The sequence below is a fragment of the Armigeres subalbatus genome, chromosome 2, assembly GCF_024139115.2.
Source record: "Armigeres subalbatus isolate Guangzhou_Male chromosome 2, GZ_Asu_2, whole genome shotgun sequence".
Lineage (NCBI taxonomy): Eukaryota > Metazoa > Arthropoda > Insecta > Diptera > Culicidae > Armigeres > Armigeres subalbatus.
Genome location: NC_085140.1, coordinates 278,892,639 through 278,915,111, shown reverse-complemented (window position 1 = coordinate 278,915,111; position 22,473 = coordinate 278,892,639). Strand labels below are relative to the sequence as shown.

Here is a 22,473-nt window from a genome sequence, read left to right as displayed (position 1 = left end):
AATGTCTTTATTGATTATAGGGGAACTAGGTTTAAAATGCGCCAGTCAGCTAATACGAGCCATTGCATTTTCTGGGTTAATAGGCTAAATTAAGTTACAAAACCAATAACAGCTGGTGCCTAAACATGTTTTTAGATCAACAAATTAAAATAATAATCAAAACATTTATATTAAAATTTTTAAAATAAATTTGTTTTTTTCCGCTTTTGATAAAATTTAAGCTTCCGTTCCCTTAAGGATTTTCCACTGGATAAAAACATTTTTTCAATAATCTTTGCACATGTATGGAAAAACAAATTAGTAAAGATTGTGCCAAGTTACTAAAAAGTTAACTTTACTACATTTTTCATAGAAAAACACACATTTTGTTAAAAACTCTGCATGCTGGATAAAACGCGCCCATCTAATGTGCTTGACTATGGATGTCATAGTTTGAGAAGGGCGTGTCCCGATAATAATTTATTTTTAAAATATTATCAATTAAAAAGTAAAAAAGTAAAAATTGAAAAGTGATAAAATAAAAGTGAAAAGTGATGAGTGAGAAGTTATGAGTGATGAGAAGTGAGAAACAATAAGTGAGAAGTAGGAATTCAGAATTCGACTAAAAAGCCCTAAACAGTTTTATAATCAATCGTGAATTGTAAGCTGGATTTGGGATATGAGAACTGAGGAGTGAGGTGGGTGAGCAAGAAAAAATAATGAGAATTGAGAAGTGAGAAGCGAAAGGCAAGCAGTAAAAAGTGCGAAATAAGATGTGATCAGTGAAAAACGAGAAGCAAGTAGTAGAAGGGGAGAAGTAGTAAGCGAGATACTTTGTGTGAGAAATGAGCAAAAAAGCATGAAGATGAATATGACAATTGATAAATGGGATGTGAGAAGTGAGAAACGAGACGTGAGAGGTGCAAGGTACAAGGAGTGAAATTGTAGAATAGAGAAAAAAAGCAAGAATAGATGCGAGTTTTTTTCAGCATAGATTTTTGGGCATCCAATAAATCCTTTTGGATGTGTAGATGTAGAATATTCTAAGTCAACGGCAGAGGTTTTCGGTCATCCAAGAAATCCATGGAGTTAGGTCCTCAGATCTACAAGCGTAACTAAAGATCAATCGGACTGTTTCAAATGTGGTACATGTCCTTTTGGATGGTTAGAATAGAATGAGCCATCGTAATAGATTTTGGGTCATTCAAGAAACCCCTGGAGTTGGGCCTTAAGATCTACACCCGTCACTTTAAGATTTATCGGACTATTTTAAATCTAGTACTGCAAAACCTCTTTTTGCGCCCAAAACGGGGGAGCGTAAATTGAATCAGAGCGTAAAAAAAGGGAGCGTTATTTCGAATTTAGAGCGTAAAAAGAGGGAGCGTTTTCTGTGATGTTGAGCGTAAAAGGAGGGAGCGCTATTTGGAATTTGGTGCGTAAAAAAAGTTTGCAATCATTAAGGTAAGCAAAGTTTGATATTTAACACACTTTTAGTCTTAAGATGTGTCTTTTACCTATTTCAGTATTAGGATCGTCCAAATTGTTTTCATTATCATGGTCGTCCCATTGTTTGAGGGCTGACGCCTTAAGATGTTCTTGGTACGCCAAGAAATCAAGAAGTCATAAGTGGTAAAGATCCTTGATGACGCACAGTAAGACGTTCATTAGCATTTTCAAGGCTTTAAAGTTTTTCGAGAACCTCCTGGAGCTTGGACCTTTGTTTTGTGATACATTGGATAGAATGCAACCATTGCATATGTTCATGGTCATCCAAGAAAACTCTGGAAAAGGCCTTAAGATATACACGCGTAACCAGAGCTCTTTCGGCTTGTTTAAAAAGTGGTACAACCCCTTTGTGGTACATAGAATAGAATGCGTCCATTGCATAGGTTCACGGTGATCCAAGAAAACTCTGGAAAAGGCCTTAAGATCTACACGCGTAACCAGAGATCTTTCGTCTTGTTTTAAAAGTGGTACAACCCCTTTGTGGTACATAGAATGGAATGCGTCCATTGCATAGGTTCATGGTCATCCAAGAAAATCCTGGAATAGGCCTTAAGAGCTACACGCGTAACCAGATCTCTTTCGGCTTGTTTCAAAAATGGTACAACTCCTTTGTGATACATATAATAGAATGCGTCCGTTGCATAGGTTCACGGTGATCCAAGAAAACTATGGAATACGCCTTAAGATCTACATGCGTAACCAAAGCTCTTTCAGCTTGTTCTAAAAGTGGTACAACCCCTTTGTGGTCCATAGGATAGAATGCGTCCATTGCATAGGTTCACGGTGATCTAAGAAAACTCTGGAATATGCCTTAAGATCTACACGCGTAACCAGAGACCTTTCGACTTGTAGCAAAAGTGGTACAACCCCTTTGTGGTACATAGAATAGAATGCGTCCATTGCATAGGTTCATGGTCATCCAAGAAAACCCTGGAATAGGCCTTAAGATCTACACGCATAACCAGAGCTCTTTCGGCTTGTTTCAAAAGTGGTACAACTCCTTTGTGGTACATAGAATGAATGCGTCCATTGCATAGGTTCACGGTGATCCAGGAAAACTCTGGAATAGACCCTAAGATCTACACGCGTAACCAGAGCTCTTTCGGCTTGCTTCAAAATTGGTACAACCCCTTTGTGGTACATAGAATGGAATGCGTTCATTGCATAGGTTCATAGTCATCCAATAAAACTCCGGAATAGGCCTTACGATCTGAATGCGTAACCAGAGATCTTTCAGCTTGTTTCAAAAGTGGTACAACCCTTTTGTGGCACATAGAATAGAATGCGTCCATTGCATAGGTTCACGGTGATTCAAGAAAACTCTGGAATACGCCTTAAGATCTACATGCGTAACCAGAGACTTTTCGACTTGTTTTAAAAGTGGTACAACCCCTTTGTGGCACATAGAATAGAATGCGTCCATTGCATAGGTTCATGGTCATCCAAGAAAACCCTGGAATAGGCCTTAAGATCTACACGCATAACCAGAGCTCTTTCGGCTTGTTTCAAAAGTGGTACAACCCTTTTGTGGCACATAGAATAGAATGCGTCCATTGCATAGGTTCACGGTGATCCAGGAAAACTCTGGAATAGACCCTAAGATCTACACGCGTAACCAGAGCTCTTTCGGCTTGTTTCAAAGTTGGTACAACCCCTTTGTGGTACATAGAATGGAATGCGTCCATTGCATAGGTTCATAGTCATCCAATAAAACTCCGGAATAGGCCTTACGATCTGAATGCGTAACCAGAGATCTTTCAGCTTGTTTCAAAAGTGGTACAACCCTTTTGTGGCACATAGAATAGAATGCGTCCATTGCATAGGTTCACGGTGATTCAAGAAAACTCTGGAATACGCCTTAAGATCTACATGCGTAACCAGAGACTTTTCGACTTGTTTTAAAAGTGGTACAACCCCTTTGTGGTACAAATAATAGATTGCGTCCATTGCATAGGTTCACGTTGATCCAGGATAACTCTGGAATAGACCCTAAGATCTACACGCGTAACCAGAGCTCTTTCGGCTTGTTTCAAAATTGGTACAACCCCTTTGTGGCACATAGAATGGAATGCGTCCATTGCATAGGTTCATAGTCATCCAAAAAAATTGGAATACACCTTAAGATCTACACGCGTAACCAGAGACCTTTTGACTTGTTTCAAAATTGGTACAACCCCTTTGTGGTACAAATAATAGAATGCGTCCATTGCATAGGTTCATGGTCATCCGAGAAAACCCTGAATTGGCCTTAAGATCTACACGCGTAACCAGAGCACTTTCGGCTTGTTTCAAAAGTGGTACAACTCCTTTGTGGTACATAGAATGAATGCGTCCATTTCATAGGTTCACGGTGATCCAAGAAAACTCTGGAATAGACCCTAAGATCTACACGCGTAACCAGAGCTCTTTCGACTTGTTTCAAAATTGGTACAACCCCTTTGTGGCACATAGAATAGAATGCGTCCATTGCATAGGTTCATAGTCACCCAAGAAAACTTTGGAATAGGCCTTGAGATCTACACGCGTAACCAGAGATCTTTCGACTTGTTTCAAAAGTGGTACAACCACTTTGTGGTACATAGAATGGAATGCGTCCATTGCATAGGTTCATAGTGGTCCAAGAATACTCTGGAATACGTCTTAAGATCTACACGCGTAACCAGAGCTCTTTCGGCTTGTTTTAAAAGTGGTACAACCCCTTTGTGGCACATATAACAGAATACGTCCATTGCATAGGTTCATAGTCTCCCAAAAAACTCTGGAATAGACTTTAAGATCTACACGCGTAACCAGAGATCTTCCGACTTGTTCAATAACTTGTTCAATAACTGCCTCCGTTTCGGAAGGTGATCCACAGACCTTGACTCTATGGAGTTTAAAGACTACCTGGAGCCCACGACAACAACAAGAACTACTTGGAATACTAACATTTACCAAGAAGGGGTTACACAACTTGTTTATTCTTCAATAGCTGCCTCCATTACGGAGGTTGACCCATGGACCTTGATTCTATGGAGTTCGTAGACTACCTGAAGCCCACGACAAAGAACTACTTGGAATACAAACATATACCAATAAGGTGTCGCACAACTTGTTTATTTTTCAATAACTGCCTCCATTACGGAGGTTGATCCACAGGGCTTGACTCTATGGAGTTCGTAGACTACCTGGCACCAATGACAACAACAAAAACTAGTTGGAGTACAAACATATACCAAAAAGGGGTCACACAATTTGTTTATTCTCCAATAACTGCCTCCATTACGGAGGTTGATCTACAGGTCTTGACTCCATGGAGTTCGTAAACTACGTAGAACCCAAGACAACAACAAAACTACTTGGAATACAATTATAAACCAAGAAGGGGTCTCACAACTTGTTTATTCTCCAATAGCTGCCTCCATTTCGGAGGTTGATCTTCAAACCTTGGCTCTATGGAGTTCGTACACTACCTGGAGCACACGACAACAACTCGGAATACAAACATATACTAACAAGGAGTCACACAACTTGTTTATTTTCCAATAGCTGCCTCCATTACGGAGGTTGATCCACGGATCTTGAAACTATGGAGTTCGTAGACTACCTGGCACTAATGACAACAACAAGAACTACTTGGAATACAAACATATACCTAGAAGGGGTCACACAACTTGTTTATTCTCCAATAGCTGCCTCCATTACGGAGGTTGATCAACATACCTTGACTCTATGGAGCTCGTAGACTACCTGGAGCCCACGACAACAACAAGAGCTCCTTGGAATACTAACATATACCATGGAGGTGTCACACAACTTGTTTATTTTTCAATAACTGCCTCCATTATGTAGGTTGATCCCCAGGCCTTGAATCTATAGTGGTCGTAGACTACCTGGCTTCAGTGACAACATCAAGAACTACTTGGAATACAAACATATACCAAGAAGGGGTCACACAAGGGGCCTCCAATACAAAGGTTAATCAACAGACTACCTACAACCCATGGCAACAGGAAATACCACTTCGCATCCAAGTAATCTTTGGTTCCGCCTGTAGACCGAAAGGCCTATTCCAGGGATTTCTTGGATGATCAAGAACCTATGCTGGGTACACATTCTATTCTATGTGTCATAAAGGGCATGTACCATGTTTAAAACCGTCCGATCGATTTTTTGTTGCTTCTATAGACTTTATAGCCTTAATCCAGAGATTTCTTGGACTATCAAGAACCTATGATGTGAACACGTTCTATTCCACGTATCACAAAGGGCATATATCACATTCGAAGCAGTCCGTTAGATCGTTGATTACTCATGTAGACTGTAAGATCTCACTTCTTGGAAGTGTGATACATGTACCATGCACAGAAAATCTTGATTTGGCTCCGTAATGCACAAGGTCACATGCGCCCACCAAATAAATTAAAGGATAAACATATCTTGTATGCACACATCAACTAGTTACACGAAAATTTAGTAAAAAAAAATTAATTTACATTTCATTGCAGTGGAAACGGGAATAGGACTTTTCATAAATCGATACTTGATTCTTCTGTCAGTTCACTGCTGTTTGTTTACATTTTTAGGCTGGCGCGTTTTAGCCTCGGGGTGGCGCGTTTCAACCCGCATGGTTTGAAATTGCACGAAAATGCAGCGCTTCAAAATAAAATCGTTTTTTCGGAATATAATTGGTTTTTCGTCCAAATTTTTATTCCGTATCATAGATGGTAAGTTAAATTAGTGGTTAACACATTGGAAGTACATAATTTCGACCATTATCATCGTTAAATTCGAAGATTTGCTTAGGGGCGCATATTGAACGTCTCTCCCCTACCAGTTTTTTTACACTAACGTAGCTGCTAATGTAAAAGTGACTTTTACCGCTACGCTAGGTGAATCAATCAGAGTTTGTTTTATATTGTTAAGATTATGTCAAACGACCATTAGGTCAACTCTCGGCTAAAAGACCTACAGCCGAATACTAATTGAGATATTCCTATCTCTTTTTAGGTCCGTGTACACCCTGGTCAAACAACAGGATGAGCGTAAAAGTACCCTCACCGTTGCAGATCTTATGGCTAATGAATTTCTCGAAGGGCACCGGCAGCTGGTTGGCCGTTGCGTTTCATTGATGTTCGAAGATTACGAAACGGTGGGCAAGAAGGCACGAGAAATCTTATGGCGAAAAGGCTATTACGATTTGATTGCCATCTTCAAGAAACATCATCAACAGCTGCAGCAGCAGTGGCATAATAATGCGGCTGATGCCGAAGAAATGGCGAAACAGGAGCAACGGCTGAAACAAGGCGCCGAAAGATTGCTGCTGGACGGAATTAATCACCTGAAAGTGATTGTGCTGCGGTTGGCGCAAATTTTCAATTTAGACAATATGAAACACTTGGTCAGCTACGGACTACTGGAGAACTATGACGATGACCTTTTGGTGCAAGAATCGGGGTGTTATGAGAACTTGAAGCTGGACGAGGAGAGAAGCGAGGAGGACAGAAAAGTGATTTACACTAAACAGGAAGTGTCGTTTGCATTGGAGTCTATTCATTCTTTGCTTACTGCGTTGGGTGATCTGCATCGGTACTACTGCGAATTTGGACTTGTGGGGCTCACCACGGAAGAGAACATCAAGGATGTAACGGCCAAATACTACTGGGAAGCATTCAAGTTGAACACGAAGATCGGAATTACACAGAATCAGCTAGGAACGCTGTTCAACGGAAGGAACTATAACCTGGATTCGGTGTATCACTACTTGTATTCATTGTGCTGCCTAGTACCATTCGATTGTAGTGATCTAAACGTAAACAGAATTTTTCAGAAAAATATTCGATTTCTAGAATGTACGGGAGAAGGCGCTTCCACAGAAGAAGACCATGCAATCCGCGAGTTTGTGGCTAAATTCTTGCTTGTGGTCGATGTGTTCTTCTATGATAAAAGTGTGACCGACTTCACTAGTTTGTGCCATTCGGTATTGATAGATTTCAAAAATGTGCTGGGAGCACGTCGCCTGGCTGATGACGAATATTTCATAACGGATGATTTTATTTTCAAGCTCGTTTCGATTTTGTTCTTCTGCATGTATAAGGCGCAGATCAATAGTTCTGATAAAATTTACAGTCTGAATGCGTTCATGGTAGCATTGTGTTGCGAGCTCATGGAATACTGTACAATGGCGGTTGAGAAGTTCAGGGTTGAAAATGTGCGCGAAGACAAAAAGTTCCGGGAGCTCTACACGGCGATGTATCAAAAGTACGATGAACAGGTTCGCAAATCCCGTCAATCAATCACTAAGGAGAATGCGGAGGCTTTCGTCAAAGACCAAAAGTCTTCTTCCGGCGTGGAAGAAAGCAATGGAAGTGACGAACATTCGAATAAAGAAAACGAAGATCATGATGTTAAGAGTGAAACGAGCTCAAAGCATGTTACTTCTAGGAAGAAACACGCCCGGCGTCGGCGTAAAGCATTGTCTAATGAATCCGATTCGGAACTTTCTGATGGGGAATATGACAGCGATTTTCAACTGGACACGGAATCCGAAGATGACGCAAGTTCTATTTCAAGTTTTGATTCCTACGATGATTTCTCTGACGAGGAAGACGATATCGAGGACAAACTTGAGCCGAAAGAACCCGCCAAGTCTGCTCCACCGAAAGAAACTGAAGACGAACACATTTTTGATCTGGGAACTGACAACAATGATGATCCACAAGTTCAGCTCAAGTTCAAGAAACGCTATCACAAGCTGAACCCGAACATTATCATTAACTTCGCAGAACAAGAACGCACAATGCGTTCGTTAATGCTGCTGTTCGACTGGTTACATACCAACATTGACATATTGATCGGATGCTACCAATCAAACCCGGAATTCATACATAATATTATGAAGCTTCTGAATCACTTTAATATCGACATATTCTCTAATCGGTACTATTTCCCACGTCAATTGATCACGATTGACAACATCCGCGATGACTTCCGTTCGTTGTTTGAAATTCGTCGAACCATACCACTTCAGGAAGACATGCACATGAAACATTTCCCACTGTTCGAAGACAACCAGGAAAGCTTGGACTGGGAAGCAAACTATCGTCTGAACGTTAGTCTTTCAGAGATGAGCTTCTTGCGGCTCATGAAAATGGTCGATTTCGGCTTCGCACTCTGTAAATCTAAGAAGTTCGAGTACTCTTTCTGTCCGAAATCGCGTGATTTTAGCCTTAAAAGTAAGAAAGTACAGAAACAACGGCAACGCAAGAAGGAGGATCAGGTCAAACGCATTGGAAAGGACAATAATCGCCGCACCCGCCGTCGTGATCAACAGCAGCAGCTACAGGAAAAGTCACGTTCACGTAGAACCAATGACGATCGCGGAGAGGTGAAACCACGTCGGAATCGAGATCGCAATCGACAAAATAATCAGCGCATTCGAGCGACCTGTTCGGGTTCAGGCAGGGAAGGACAACGCTCGAGTCAAGAAGCGGATGGCGGAAAGGTTGTTCCCGCTATTATAACCAAAAAAGGTTACTTGAAGAACAAAACCAACAATAGAGATGGACAACAGAGCAAGCGGGACTCCGACAACACCGGAGATGAGGGACAACAGGAGAAAAATATTAACGAGTTGATGGGACAACTGTGGCTGAGAAATGAGGTGAAAACTTTGGAGTCTAAGGTATGTAGATCAACTGGGGATATTAGCTAAAACCATACAAAAACTTGTCAATTTTCACTCATTACAGGTCAAAAAAGTAGTGAACATAACAATGACACCGTATTTGATGCTGGATTCAAAATGCTTGACCGAACACACGTCGATTGTTAAAAATCTGGTCAAAACGAAAAAGTTTGTCATATTGATTCCAACGGCAGGTAAGAATAGCTTATAAATGCTCATAAACTATGCTGGGTAAACTGGAACCCTCTCGTTGCTTTCGGCATAATATTAGGTATTTCATTTTTTAAGAATTAGTTGGGTTTTACCCGACCGACAATGCTAAGTAGGGGAGGCAGGGCAAATAGACTCAGGGGAACTGAAAATTTCTTAGGCCTTTAGACCGGAACCGGAAATCGAACTCAGACACTTTCAGAATGGTCTTGCTTTGTAGCGGGCGGAGCCAGAGGTGAAGCACGCTATCGTTTTCAAATGAAACTTTACTGCATCAAACGGTACCACTTTCAATATTCGTCAGTTCCGTTAAAAAAAGTCCCCGGGGGCTATAGGTATAACGTATAACCTTTCATAGAATACTCCTTAATCCAAAATCATCAATAGAATGGAATAAAAGTATGTACATAACAAATACACGCAACTTACACTATTGTCAATCGTAGCTCAGACGTAAGATGAATGTCTAAAGAAACAGACCATGCATGCTGACCATGATGGTTTTTTTTTGACAATGTCAGGAAACTAAAAAAAAAACAGACACTGTTGTTGCCATTAGTATTTACCTCCAAACTATACCATGATATTCATTAATCTTGTTTTAATACCCCATAAACATGGTTTTCTAAATTTATTTACAGTTTTATCAGATCTGGATGAATTGAAAAAGCACAGCGACGGAGCACGCAACGCTATTAAATGGCTTGAATACGAATTCAGCAAAGGGAACCGATTCCTTCGTTCCCAGAAGAACTACGAAATGCTACCGATGCCCTTGTTCAAGATTCCTAAAAAATTAGGCATGTATTTTAATCTCTAAAAAGTAATTTATTTGTTTATTAATAACGAAAAATTCAATCTTTGCAGATCGCGAGGCAACTGTATTCTATCAAATCGTTCAGTTCTGCAATCACATCGTTACGAACAATGCCGACAAGGAGCCCGCGGACATCATTACCTACCTGTCGGGAGACTCACTGCATGACCGGAAGCTGCACAACTTCAGCTACATCGGTATGCTCGAGGCGATCCCGGTCAAATTCGAACAGATTGTAACCTTCTACTCCAGCTATAAAAGGAAATGAGCACCCGTCCAGCAATTGAAGTAAAGAATCGCGCGGATTAACACACAACTAAGGAACCCCGTTCCCGAATCATCCTCATTTCCCATCACGGCGAGAGTGGCTGTCGATGGAAGGAGGGCAAGGAATACTGTAGGATTCGGTGGTTGCTTTCTATAAGATAGATCAACAACAGAAGCGGGCAGGAGCAAGCAGCAAACAGTTTTATCGCGAGGAAAAATCTTCAATCAAACCACAAAACAAAATAGTCCTTCGGTGTTACTTGTGTTTTGCATTAGTGGTGCAATGTTGCAAAAGACGGACCTGATCTACCAGCGTCAGAGTAAAGCAACACTCTGCTAACGTGAACATTTATCAAGTTCTGAAGGATTTTGAATATTGTTGGTTGATATTTCTGATGCAGCAAAAATAGACCAGCATTACATCTATACAGTCATCTTTTTATCAAATGAGAATTGCAAAACTAGATTCCATTGCCTTGGCGGTATGAAATCAGAGCTAGCAAGAAATGCAAACACTATTTAGTTCAAGTTATATTTTATTGGCTACAAATAAAATCTCTGTCTCAATATACAACTTACGGCTAAGAGCCTTCAAGACCTTTTCTCACTCTTAGGTGTTGGTAGTGAGCATAGCCTGAAGAAATGTTGTTTACCAAAATGGACTTGAGACCTTTGATCATCTTTTGAATCAGAAATAATCCATCAAATATGGTACCAATATTATTAAGGCTTATTCTACAATAAGAGCAATAAAGTAAAGCGTTTCAGATGAAGCTAGAGTTTTGATAAGTAGGCTATTCAGACTACGAGCTATAACAAATTATATAAGTAACATAAAGTCTATGTTCATACAACTGGGTATATGATGTTACATATCAAGATTCAAGATACATTTTTTGATAAAGCTCGTCTGAATAGGCTTCTATTTGATTCACACGATCATCTAGCAGAAGAAAAGGCGTCTCTAGTTGCTAGGAGTAGAATAAGCCTATGAATATGTTTGGTTAGTATCATAATGTACATCATACCGTCTATTTGAACGCAATAGTACAACAAAGCTTAAGATGATTTCGACCTTACAATTTTACATATTTTAACGGATGATAAATAACGACATTAAGTTATCCTATTTCGTCCCTTGAAATCCCGTGAAATACGCCCTTTAGGAAGAATATCTTTTTGGACAGGACTCCTTTGCCGTCTTCATCGATTATTTAACTCAGCCGCATTCCAACAGAACTACTTGATTTTCATCATTGTTAGTACTTATCTATTGATTTTTAGTGATGAAAACAAATAAACCAGTTGATCGAAACACGCGACCATATATGGAGACGAGAATAAGGGGTGCTGCCTAAATAGGTCTCTTTCCTAGTTGTGGAAACTGTGGGGTAAAAATACGTTGAAGCACAGTTGATAATATGCTAGTTTCTATTCCATACCTACATCAAGAGCAAAATCATCCAGAAGTCATGCAAAACATTTTATTTTCATTTTGTTCCCACTATAATAAAAGAACATTTGATGGTGTATCTTATGCAGAGAAATAAATAATCTTACTTTCGTTTATGCTTTCTCAAATTGATTTGTTCCTTGTTTTATCCGAACTTTTCAAATGCCTTATATTCGTCACTACCGTCATTATAAAACCTTTCTGCCGTTCAACACTTATTTTTGCTAATTGCGGTATATTATTAGTGAAATTCAAAAAAGTGCACTAAGCTCTATTTTATAGATTTCTTATGATTAACATAAGATTGAGGATCGTAAATTTGGCCTATCCTCAATGCTAAAGTGACCAGACGTCTCGTATTATGCAGTACAGTTCCAGACAGTAAATTCGAGAAACTATGGAATTCGTAGAAAATCCTAAAAAAACATTGAAGAAGGTTTTTTCTAACCACATGAAAGGGGGATTTTCGAGTCTCGTGGAAAGAGACTTCCGAGCCTCTTGAAAGAAGGCTTCCAAGCCTCTTGAAAGGAGGCTTACGAACCTCTTGAAAGGAGGCTTGCGAACCTCTTGAAAGGAGGCTTCCGAGCCTCTTGAAAGGAGGCTTCCGAGCCTCTTGAAAGGAGGCTTCCGAGCCTCTTGAAAGGAGGCTTCCGAGCCTATTGAAAGGAGGTTTCCGAACCTCTTGAAAGGAGGCTTCCGAGCCTCTTGAAAGGAGGCTTCCGAGCCTCTTTAAAGGAGGCTTTCTAGCCTCTTGAAAGGAGGCTTCCGAGCCTCTTGAAAGGAGGCTTCCGAGCCTCTTGAAAGGAGGCTTCCGAGCCTCTTGAAAGGAGGCTTCCGAGCCTATTGAAAGGAGGTTTCCGAACCTCTTGAAAAGGAGGCTTCCTAGCCTCTTGAAAGGAGGCTTCCTAGCCTCTTGAAAGGAGGCCTCATAAATCATAGCTTCTTGAAAAGATATTTAAAAGCCTTCTAAGCCTTGAAAGGAGGCTTCCAAGCCTCTTGAAAGGAGGCTTCCGAGCCTCTCGAAAGGAGGCTTCCGAGCCTCTCGAAAGGAGGCTTCCGAGCCTCTGGAAAGGAGCTTCTTGAAAGGAGGCTTCGAGCCTCTTGAAAGGAGGTTTCCGAGCTTCTTAAAAGGAGGATTCCGAGTCTCTTGCCTCATGAAAGGAGGCTTCCGAGTCTCTTGCCTCTTGAAAGGAGGCTTCCGAGTCTCTTGCCTCTTGAAAGGAGGCTTCCGAGTCTCTTGCTTCTTGAAAGGAGGCTTCCGAGTCTCTTTTCTCTTGAAAGGAGGCTTCCGAGCATCGACAGTGCAAGATCATTATCAGGGAGGCGAAATCAAAGCAGTGGGAAGACTTTGTCGACAGCATCAACCACTGTGGAGACGGGTAAATGCTATACGTGGTAAGTCGAGGGCGACGCCTATCCACCTCGACCAAGGCAACCAAACGATCTCTGAACCCGTACAGGTTGCCAACACCCTCGGTGAATACTTCGCCTCCCTGGTAGCCACAGCCCAGTACCCGGCAGACTTCCGAAGCACCATTGCCACTCGAAATTTGACTCTCAGCGCCACCTTTATTCCCGTGGACCCCCCCCCCCCCAACTGCCTGTTGAACCTATCTTCTTCAGCAGGTGAGTTGGCCCATGCACTCTCCAAGTACAATGGGAACTCTTCCGGGCCGGATGAGCCTTTCGCCCAGGGTATGGCAGCAGCACATACTTTTCCAACCTGGGCAGTGTGCTGCAGAGCGCGTATAATGAAGGCAAGCATGTTTCGCTGGACATTGCCAAAGCCTTCAGCAGGACCTGGACAGCCCTGGTCCTCAACAAATTACAAGAATGGGGCATCACCGGCAACATGCTTGCCTTTATCAAAAACTTCTTGACCGGTAGGACCTTCACGGTCCTCATTGGCGGCTCTGCATCCGGAGAGTATGCCGAGGAAACTGGAGTCCCCCAAGGGTCGGTTCTTGCGGGCACCCTTTTCCTGATCGCAATGAACGGGGTCTTCGGCATACTTCCGGCCAACGACCACCTCTTCGCCTACGCTGACGACATTCTCCTGGTGGTAGTAGGTGGAACTCCCCGGCGAACTAGAATTAAAGTACAGGCGGCGGTCAACGCAATCCACCGTTGGGCCACCTTCATTGGCTTTACGATGAATGCGGGTAAGGCCGTTTGGCATGGCCGCCATCAAGTTGGAGGCCCGCCCATAAAGCTTGGCCACGACCCCATACCCAACCGGAAAATCGTTCGCGTACTTGGCGTTGATATCGACCGGCGGCTTACCTTCCTACCACACTTCAGGGCGGTAAAGGTGGCCTGCAAGCCTGATGAAAACCCTGGCCGCTAAACACCGTACCAACAATCGGCACACCAGGCTAAGTATAGACCAAGCAACCATTGATAGTCGCCTGTGTGGTTTAGAGCTGACCGTTTTTGCACGAAGGGACCTCATCAGCTTGATTTCCCCACTATTCAACAGCTACGTCCGACTGGCTTCCGGTCTCCTTCCTTCCACGCCAGCGGAAGCAGCTTGTGTCGAAGCCGGAATCTTCCCTTTCCGGCAGAGTCCTCAAGGCCATCTGCTGCAAGGCAGCTTCCTATGCTGCAGTGACATCAGGAGAGTACGGGATCCCTCTCCTCGACGAAGCTGACTTCCCCCAGTGGCGCGGGTGGTACGGAGCAAGGAGCTGGTCGATGCCTCCCGTAAAATTCGAAAACGCCATCGCTGCGCGCTTACGAAGTGGTGACAACTCGGAGGAGCTAAGAAGGTCGGTCATCGAGCTCGTGGCCACTCGTTTTCGGAACCATACCGTACGGTACACCGATGGCTCCGTGTCTAGCAGAGGGGTAGGTTTCGGTGTTTCCGGTACCAATTTAGCCAGGTCCGAGAGCCTACCGCCTCAATGCAGCGTATTTTCCGCCGAAGCTGTAGCCATATTCGTCGCTGCCACCCTTCCAGCAAAAAAATCAATTGCGATCCTTACGGACTCCTTATGGCTGCCCTTCAAAGTCACACACCAAAGCACCCGTGGATCCAAGGAATCCTTGCAGGTATGGCACCAGACACCAGTTTCGCCTGGATCCCCGGCCATTGTGGCATCAGAGGCAACGTAGAAGCCGATGCCCTAGCAAGCGTTGGGCACGAAGGTCTTTCCTACACCCGCTGGCCGACGTTAAATAGTGGACAAAAAGTGTCGTCAGCCAGGACTGAGCACGGATTTGGAGTAGCAACCACATGCTATCCTTGAGGAAGATTAATGGCTCTACTGGCCCATGGAGGGAACTGACTTCACAGAAAGAGCAGGAGATCGTGTCGAGGTTACGGACCGAACATTCAAGGGTCTCCCACATCTTTGGTGGAGGCCCTTTCCGACCTAAATGTGACCTGTGTTGAGTCAGAAACAGTGTTTTGTTTTTTGTTTTTTTTTTACAAGGGAGAATGCATTTACACACTAACCCAGTACACGTGCATTGTAGTTGCCAAACTACCACACGGAAGTGTACTGGAGTGTCGGACTCGACCATACCGGTAATACCGACTAAACTCCCTTGGGCTCCACCATCGTTTCCCCCAGGAACTACCTCGCAGTACTACTTCTGGGGGGATGGCAGTACTAAGCGTACTCGCTCATTATCGCTCACACAGGCACTCGTCCCACGCGAGACTGACTTGGGTGCTCGCACACCATTCACTCCATTTGAGTCTTACTTGGATGCTCTCCCGGGCGCTCCGCTGCCATGCCTCGAGGTGTCAATAGCGGTAACTGCCTGGGCCTACAGATATTACGCTACGACACTCCTGCCTCAGCACGAGCAGATCAATCACACCACTGCCGAAGCAGACCACACGCTACCCTGCCGAAGCAGGGACACTCCCCATGCACCACATGTGCACAACTGTAGGTGTGTGGGTACAACCCACTGCTACCCTGCCGCCGAAGCAGCTTCTCCAAAGACCATTCGCTCCATGTGACCCTTTTTCGGGTGCTCACTCTAACACTCCACTGCCATGCCTCGAGGTGTCGAGAAGGTACCTCGACTCCTACCTCAGCATGTGCAGTCCATACTCAGACTTCTGCTGCGCTTCGAGGTGTCGATAGCGGTAACTGCCTGGGCCTACAGATATTACGCTACGACACTCCTGCCTCAGCACGAGCAGATCAATCACACCACTGCCGAAGCAGACCACACGCTACCCTGCCGAAGCAGGGACACTCCCCATGCACCACATGTGCACAACTGTAGGTGTGTGGGTACAACCCACTGCTACCCTGCCGCCGAAGCAGCTTCTCCAAAGACCATTCGCTCCATGTGACCCTTTTCAGGTGCTCACTCTAACACTCCACTGCCATGCCTCGAGGTGTCGAGAAGGTACCTCGACTCCTACCTCAGCATGTGCAGTCCATACTCAGACTTCTGCTGCGCTTCGAGGTGTCGATAGCGGTAACTGCCTGGGCCTACAGATATTACGCTACGACACTCCTGCCTCAGCACGAGCAGATCAATCACACCACTGCCGAAGCAGACCACACGCTACCCTGCCAAAGCAGGGACACTCCCCATGCACCACATGTGCACAACTGTAGGTGTGTGGGTACAACCCACTGCTACCCTGCCGCCGAAGCAGCTTCTCCAAAGACCATTCACTCCATGTGACCCTTTTTCGGGTGCTCACTCTAACACTCCACTGCAATGCCTCGAGGTGTCGATGGGTACCTCGACTCCTACCTCGGCATGTGCAGTCCATACTCAGACTTCTGCTGCGCTTCGAGGTGACAATAGCGGCGACGCGCTATGACACTCCTGCCTCAGCACAACCAGATCACTCACTCCCTGCCGAAGCAGCTCACGCGCTACCCTACCGAAGTAGGGACACTCCCCAACTCACTCTAACACTCCACTACCATGCTTCGAGGTGTCGATAGCGGTATGTAGGGACCAATCAACGATACTACGCTACGACACTCTTACCTTAGCATGTGCAGCCCATACTCAGACTTCTGCTGCGCTTCGAGGTGACAATAGCGGTGACGCGCTATGACACTCCTGCCTCAGCACAACCAGATCACTCACTCCCTGCCGAAGCAGCTCACGCGCTACCCTACCGGAGTAGGGACACTCCCCATGCCAATTGGCACTCCCTGGGCTTGTGCTTTTGAAGCGGCACACAGTCGCTTTGATAGAGTCTGATTACGGCACTTGTGGTTTTTTGGGAGGGATTTTAGCAGAGCCCACTGCTAAATCCCACCACGCCCTAGGCAGTTCTCCCTGACTCGCACACAGCTGGGGAGGGGTCGTCAAGCCCTTGGACAGTCAGAAACAGTGTGGACCATTTCATTTGTAGATGCCCCAAATATGAATTCCCTAGGGAACTTTATGGGATCCCAGGCAGCATCAGAGAAGCTCTTGGCGAAGATGAAGCTAGAACGGCAGCTTTCTTCTGCTTCTTGAAGGATGCCGGGCTTTATCATCAAATATAGGACCCCCGAACACCTTCTTTCGGGAACAGTCAACAGATTTAAGTCCCACTCCCTAAGTGAACCACACACTGTTCAGATTAGGGTGCTTCAGCCTTCCCCTTCTTTTTTCAGCCCTTCTTTTACACGACCTTCTGCCATGTCTTCGATATCTTCTCCACCTTTTCATCAGCAAGATGGCTTCTCCGAAAAGTTCGGGCTCTCAAATTGCCATTTACCCAAGCACTTGGCATTCAAACCTTTCTATGAAAGGACTGAATGATTCGATAGGATCCGTTAAGGTAGAAAAGGCTGAAAAATATGAACTAAAGATAGACATACCTTGAACATAGCCCTCATCCTTCATCAAACACCGAGAACAGTGCACCAAAATTTCAGGCCTACGGAACTTTATTAGGAAACCAAATTGCGACCGTAATAAGTAAATCAACGGGCGAGCCCTAAGTTGGCATGCAAGGGGTGCCCATCCGGCCCACCCTTCCCTCTTTTCATCAGACACAAATAGGCATCGTGGCGGAACCCTTGGCTCCTCAAGCTCCTTTCCTTTTCGGTGTTGAACTTAATCTAGAATTAAAAAACACCTTAATAAAGAATTAAAAAAAGGAGGCTCCGAGCCTCTGGAAAGGAGGCTTCCAATCCTCTTGAAAAGAGACTTCCAAGCCTTCTAAGCCTTGAAAGGAGGCTTCCGAACCCTTTGAAAGGATGCTTCCGAGCCTCTTGAAAGGAGGCTTTTGAGCCTCTTGAAATGAGGCTTCCGAACCTCTTGAAAGGATGCTTCCGAGCCTCTTGAAAGGAGGCTTCCAAGCCTCTTAAAAGGAGGCTTCCGAGCCTCTTGAAAGGAGGCTTCCGAGCCTCTTGAATGGAGGCTTCCGAGCCTCTTGAAAGGAGGCTTCCGAGCCTCTTGAAAATAGGCTTCCGAGCCTCTTGAAAGGAGGCTTCCGAGCCTCTTGAAAGGAGGCTTCCGAGCCTCTTGAAAGGAGGCTTCGAGCCTCTTGAGAGGAGGCCTCCGAGCCTTTTGCAAGGAGGCTTCCAGCCTCTTGAAAGGAGACTTCCAGGCCTCTTGAAAGGAGACTGTTGAGCCTCTTGAAAGGAGGCTTCCGAGCCTCTTGAAGGAGGCTTCCGAGCCTCTTGAAGGAGGCTTCCGAGCCTCTTGAAGGAGGCTTCCGAGCCTCTTGAAGGAGGCTTCCGAGCCTCTTGAAAGGAGGCTTCCGAGCCTCTTGAAAGGAGGCTTCCGAGCCTCTTGAAAGGAGGCTTCCGGGCCTCTTGAAAGGAGGCTTCCGGGCCTCTTGAAAGGAGGCTTCCGGGCCTCTTGAAAGGAGGCTTCCGAGCCTCTTGAAAGGAGGCTTCCGAGCCTCTTGAAAGGAGGCTTCCGAGCCTCTTGAAAGGAGGCTTCCGAGCCTCTTGAAAGGAGGCTTCCGAGCCTCTTGAAAGGAGGCTTCCGAGCCTCTTGAAAGGAAGCTTCCAAGCCTCTTGAAAGGAGGCTTCCGAGCCTCTTGAAAAGAGACTTCCAAGCCTTCTAAGCCTTGAAAGGAGGCTTCCGAGAATCTTGAAAGGAGGCTTCCGAGCCTCTTGAAAGGAGGCTTCCGAGCCTCTTGAAAGAAGGCTTCCGAGTCTCTTGCCTCTTGAAAGTGTAAAACTTGGAAACTTCTCTTTTAGAGGAAATGATAACACCTGTCTTGTTAGTTATCAGATATAAACATCCGATAGCTGGTTTATTCATCTCCCTTTTATATCCAACCCGGGACACTCATAAACATGATTTTGAGTTTACCTCATGTACTCAATAACGGAGGGGTCTGTCCAAATGGTCGAATGCTACAGTTCTTCCCCCTTTAAGTTTTTATAATTCACAATGGCTTAATACTATTTGTTTCTTAATAATAATAATAATCATTTCGCTTATTCGATATTTTGACTCGCTTCGATTTCCAAATTTCTTTTTCAGAACTGCTTCGTTTTCTCGATGTTGATGACGAAGTTGGAGCTGCATGACTTGACGTTGTTGTTGTCGGAATCGACATCGAAACGGGCGCATGGAAAATTTGCGATTCCGATGCAAAACCGTAAAAGTCTTCTTCGTCAGATTCTGCTTGTCGAGCGGTAGCTGTGCTGGTTGGACGGACTGGTGCATTGCGATCAAACAAAACTGTTGTAGTTTTCCGATGGGGCTTTTCCACCAAACGAATCTGTTGCCGGTGTGCCGATAAAAGACGGCCACCAAGGGAGATGCTTTATGTCCTCCACTGTACTGCCGATCCTATTTTCAGAAATATGGTTCACTCTACCGCTAGAGAAAGGCTCACGCCATTGTGGGAAAAATAAATCCAACCATTTCCGGCCAAAAAGTGGGACAATTCTACGCGAACGCTTGTTGTTTTTCAGGATAACCAGCTCCAAATGTTGTCCACGGATTCCGTTCACCTCAGCTGTAACTCGCACGCATCCTAAGACTTCGAGATTTGCTCCATCTACTACTACCAGCCTGTTGCTGTATTGTGCTAATGGTAAATAATGGAAGAAATCATGAAAATCCCGCTCATCGATAACGCTGACTGCCGAGCCACAATCAACCTCCATCTTCAATTTAAACTGTTCTACGATGGGCTCCACGAAACATGGCTCATTTATACGCTTTACTGATGCAATCTTCAAACAGTTTTCTTTGGATTCTGATTCGCTTTCCTTAGGATTTTCTCTTAGCCGTTTAAAGTAATCAGACCTATTATCGATCTGCGATGGAGAAGCTTCAACGAATTTGACGTGCATCCTCTTCTTCTTATTCTTTAACTCGTAGCAGTACTTCTTAATGTGTCCTTTTTTATTACAAAAATTGCAATAATATGATTTTCTAGGAGTTGGCGAGGATCTACTACGACTTCTAGTAGGGCTACTACTATAGTTTCTCTTGAAATTGTTCCTCCTTTCTTTGCTTCTTGACCTGGATGAACTATAGACTCTCCTATTACTGTCCTCTACTTTGGCTACTATAGTCAAATTGTTTCCGTTCATCATTCGAGTTCGCACTCCTGCAGATTCACGGTTTACTATAAGTTTCTCCACCTTAGTCAACGTCAAATCTTCCTCCTCAATTAATCTTTGCTGAATTTGTTTATCTAATACTCCCATTACCAATTTATCTCTGATTGCTGTTTCTTTAAATGCATCAAAACCGCAACTTTCTGCCTGCAGTTTGACCTTTAGTATAAAATCCTCAGCGGTTTCTGACTCACCTTGTACCATATTATAAAATTTGTATCGCTGAAACATATCGGTTTCAGCCTTATCGAAACGACGCTTCAGGGAATCAATTATGGCCTCGTATGTTAACGTTGCTAGATCAACACCGGGATGCAAAAGCTTTAGCTCACTAAACGTTTCTCGCCCGCATAATCCAAGGAAAAAGGCTAGCTTTTCTTCAGGTGCAATTTTATTAATCTTGAAAATCCATTCGATTTGTTCTACATATTGGGCGAAACTAGTAGAACCAGGAATGTAAGCTTCGATGGATCCTATTAGCGGCATATCTAGCTCGGCTGATTAAAATTTAACCGAAAAAAAAATGACAAATTCTAACAAAGGCAATGCAAATAACTAAATACAATGTAAGGAAGAAAAAAGAAAAACAACGTACCTCCTACCTTGACGGTTGTACTGTTGATCAACCAAAAACCCGGCACGAAACAGAATTCACCCAGCTCACTATCGGATAAGAACCATCTGCAAAACCGATCATCCACAGCAACAAACAACAGCAACCAACAACAGCCTTTCAAATTCACCAGCAATCTCCTCGAACAGCTCCAAAACCTTCTTTCTGCACTCCAAATTGAATGTAGTTGCGGCCAAAATGGTCGGTAAACAGTTGCACCTGACCTCTGCCGAACAAAGCAAACAAAACTACTCCGCGGTGTTGACAAAAACTGCCCACCGAAATAAATGACACAATATGAGATCTAACAACAGGTGATACAATGCCTATTAGCGTAATTACAAAGATCAGTTGTTTACGATTGCGCGCCAAAGGAATGAAAAAGCACAGCACAAAAAACCGGCAAACTGCAAACAACACCTATTGATAGATCTCCACTTTCAAATTTCACTTTTTCACTATCTATTCTATCCTCGTCGCCACTTGTAAAACTTGGAAACTTCTCTTTTAGAGGAAATGATAACACCTGTCTTGTTAGTTATCAGATATTCATTCATTCATTCATTTATTTAGTCTACATCTATACAGATAACACTGAATCAACAATTTGACGCCACAATACACGGTTCGAGGCCGCATCTCTCCATCCTCGAATACGCCCCACGCTCGCCAAGTCGTTCTGCACCTGGTCTGCCCATCTCGCTCGCTGCGCTCCACGTCGTCTCGTACCTGCCGGATCGGAAGCGAACACCATCTTTGCAGGGTTGCTGTCCGGCATTCTTGCAACATGCCCTGCCCATCGTACCCTTCCGGCTTTAGCTACCTTCTGGATACTGGGTTCGCCGTAGAGCTGGGCGAGCTCATGGTTCATTCTTCGCCGCCACACACCGTCTTCTTGTACACCGCCAAAGATGGTCCTAAGCACCCGTCTCTCGAATACTCCGAGTGCTTGCAAGTCCTCCTCGAGCATTGTCCATGTTTCATGTCCGTAGAGGACTACCGGTCTTATTAACGTCTTGTACATGACACATTTGGTGCGGTGGCGAATCTTTTTCGACCGCAGTTTCTTCTGGAGCCCGTAGTAGGCCCGACTTCCACAGATGATGCGCCTTCGTATTTCACGACTAACGTTGTTGTCAGCCGTTAGCAAGGATCCGAGGTAGACGAATTCCTCGACCACCTCGAAGGTATCCCCGTCTATCGTAACACTGCTTCCCAGGCGGACCCTGTCGCGCCTAGGAGCAACCCACAAGCATGTACTTTGTCTTTGACGCATTCACCACCAGTCCAACTTTTGTTGCTTCACGTTTCAGGCGGGTGTACAGTTCTGCCACCTTTGCAAATGTTCGGCCGACAATGTCCATGTCATCCGCGAAGCAAATAAATTGACTGGATCTGTTGAAAATCGTTCCCCGGCTGTTACACCCGGCTCTCCGCATGACACCTTCT

General features: G+C 44.4%; 1 protein-coding gene across 1 annotated transcript in view; it reads left to right on the top strand.

Annotated features, from left to right (window-relative positions):
* Positions 1-12,026, top strand: part of LOC134212294 (nonsense-mediated mRNA decay factor SMG5) — a 39,560-nt gene extending 27,534 nt beyond the window's left edge. Inside the window, exons 2-5 of the mRNA XM_062690007.1 lie at positions 6,475-9,148; positions 9,216-9,345; positions 10,003-10,161; positions 10,229-12,026. Coding sequence (XP_062545991.1) covers positions 6,475-9,148; positions 9,216-9,345; positions 10,003-10,161; positions 10,229-10,446 — 3,181 coding nt within the window. The 3' untranslated portion in view covers positions 10,447-12,026. The remainder of the gene's footprint in view (positions 1-6,474; positions 9,149-9,215; positions 9,346-10,002; positions 10,162-10,228) is intronic.
* The last annotated feature ends 10,447 nt before the right edge of the window (positions 12,027-22,473 follow it).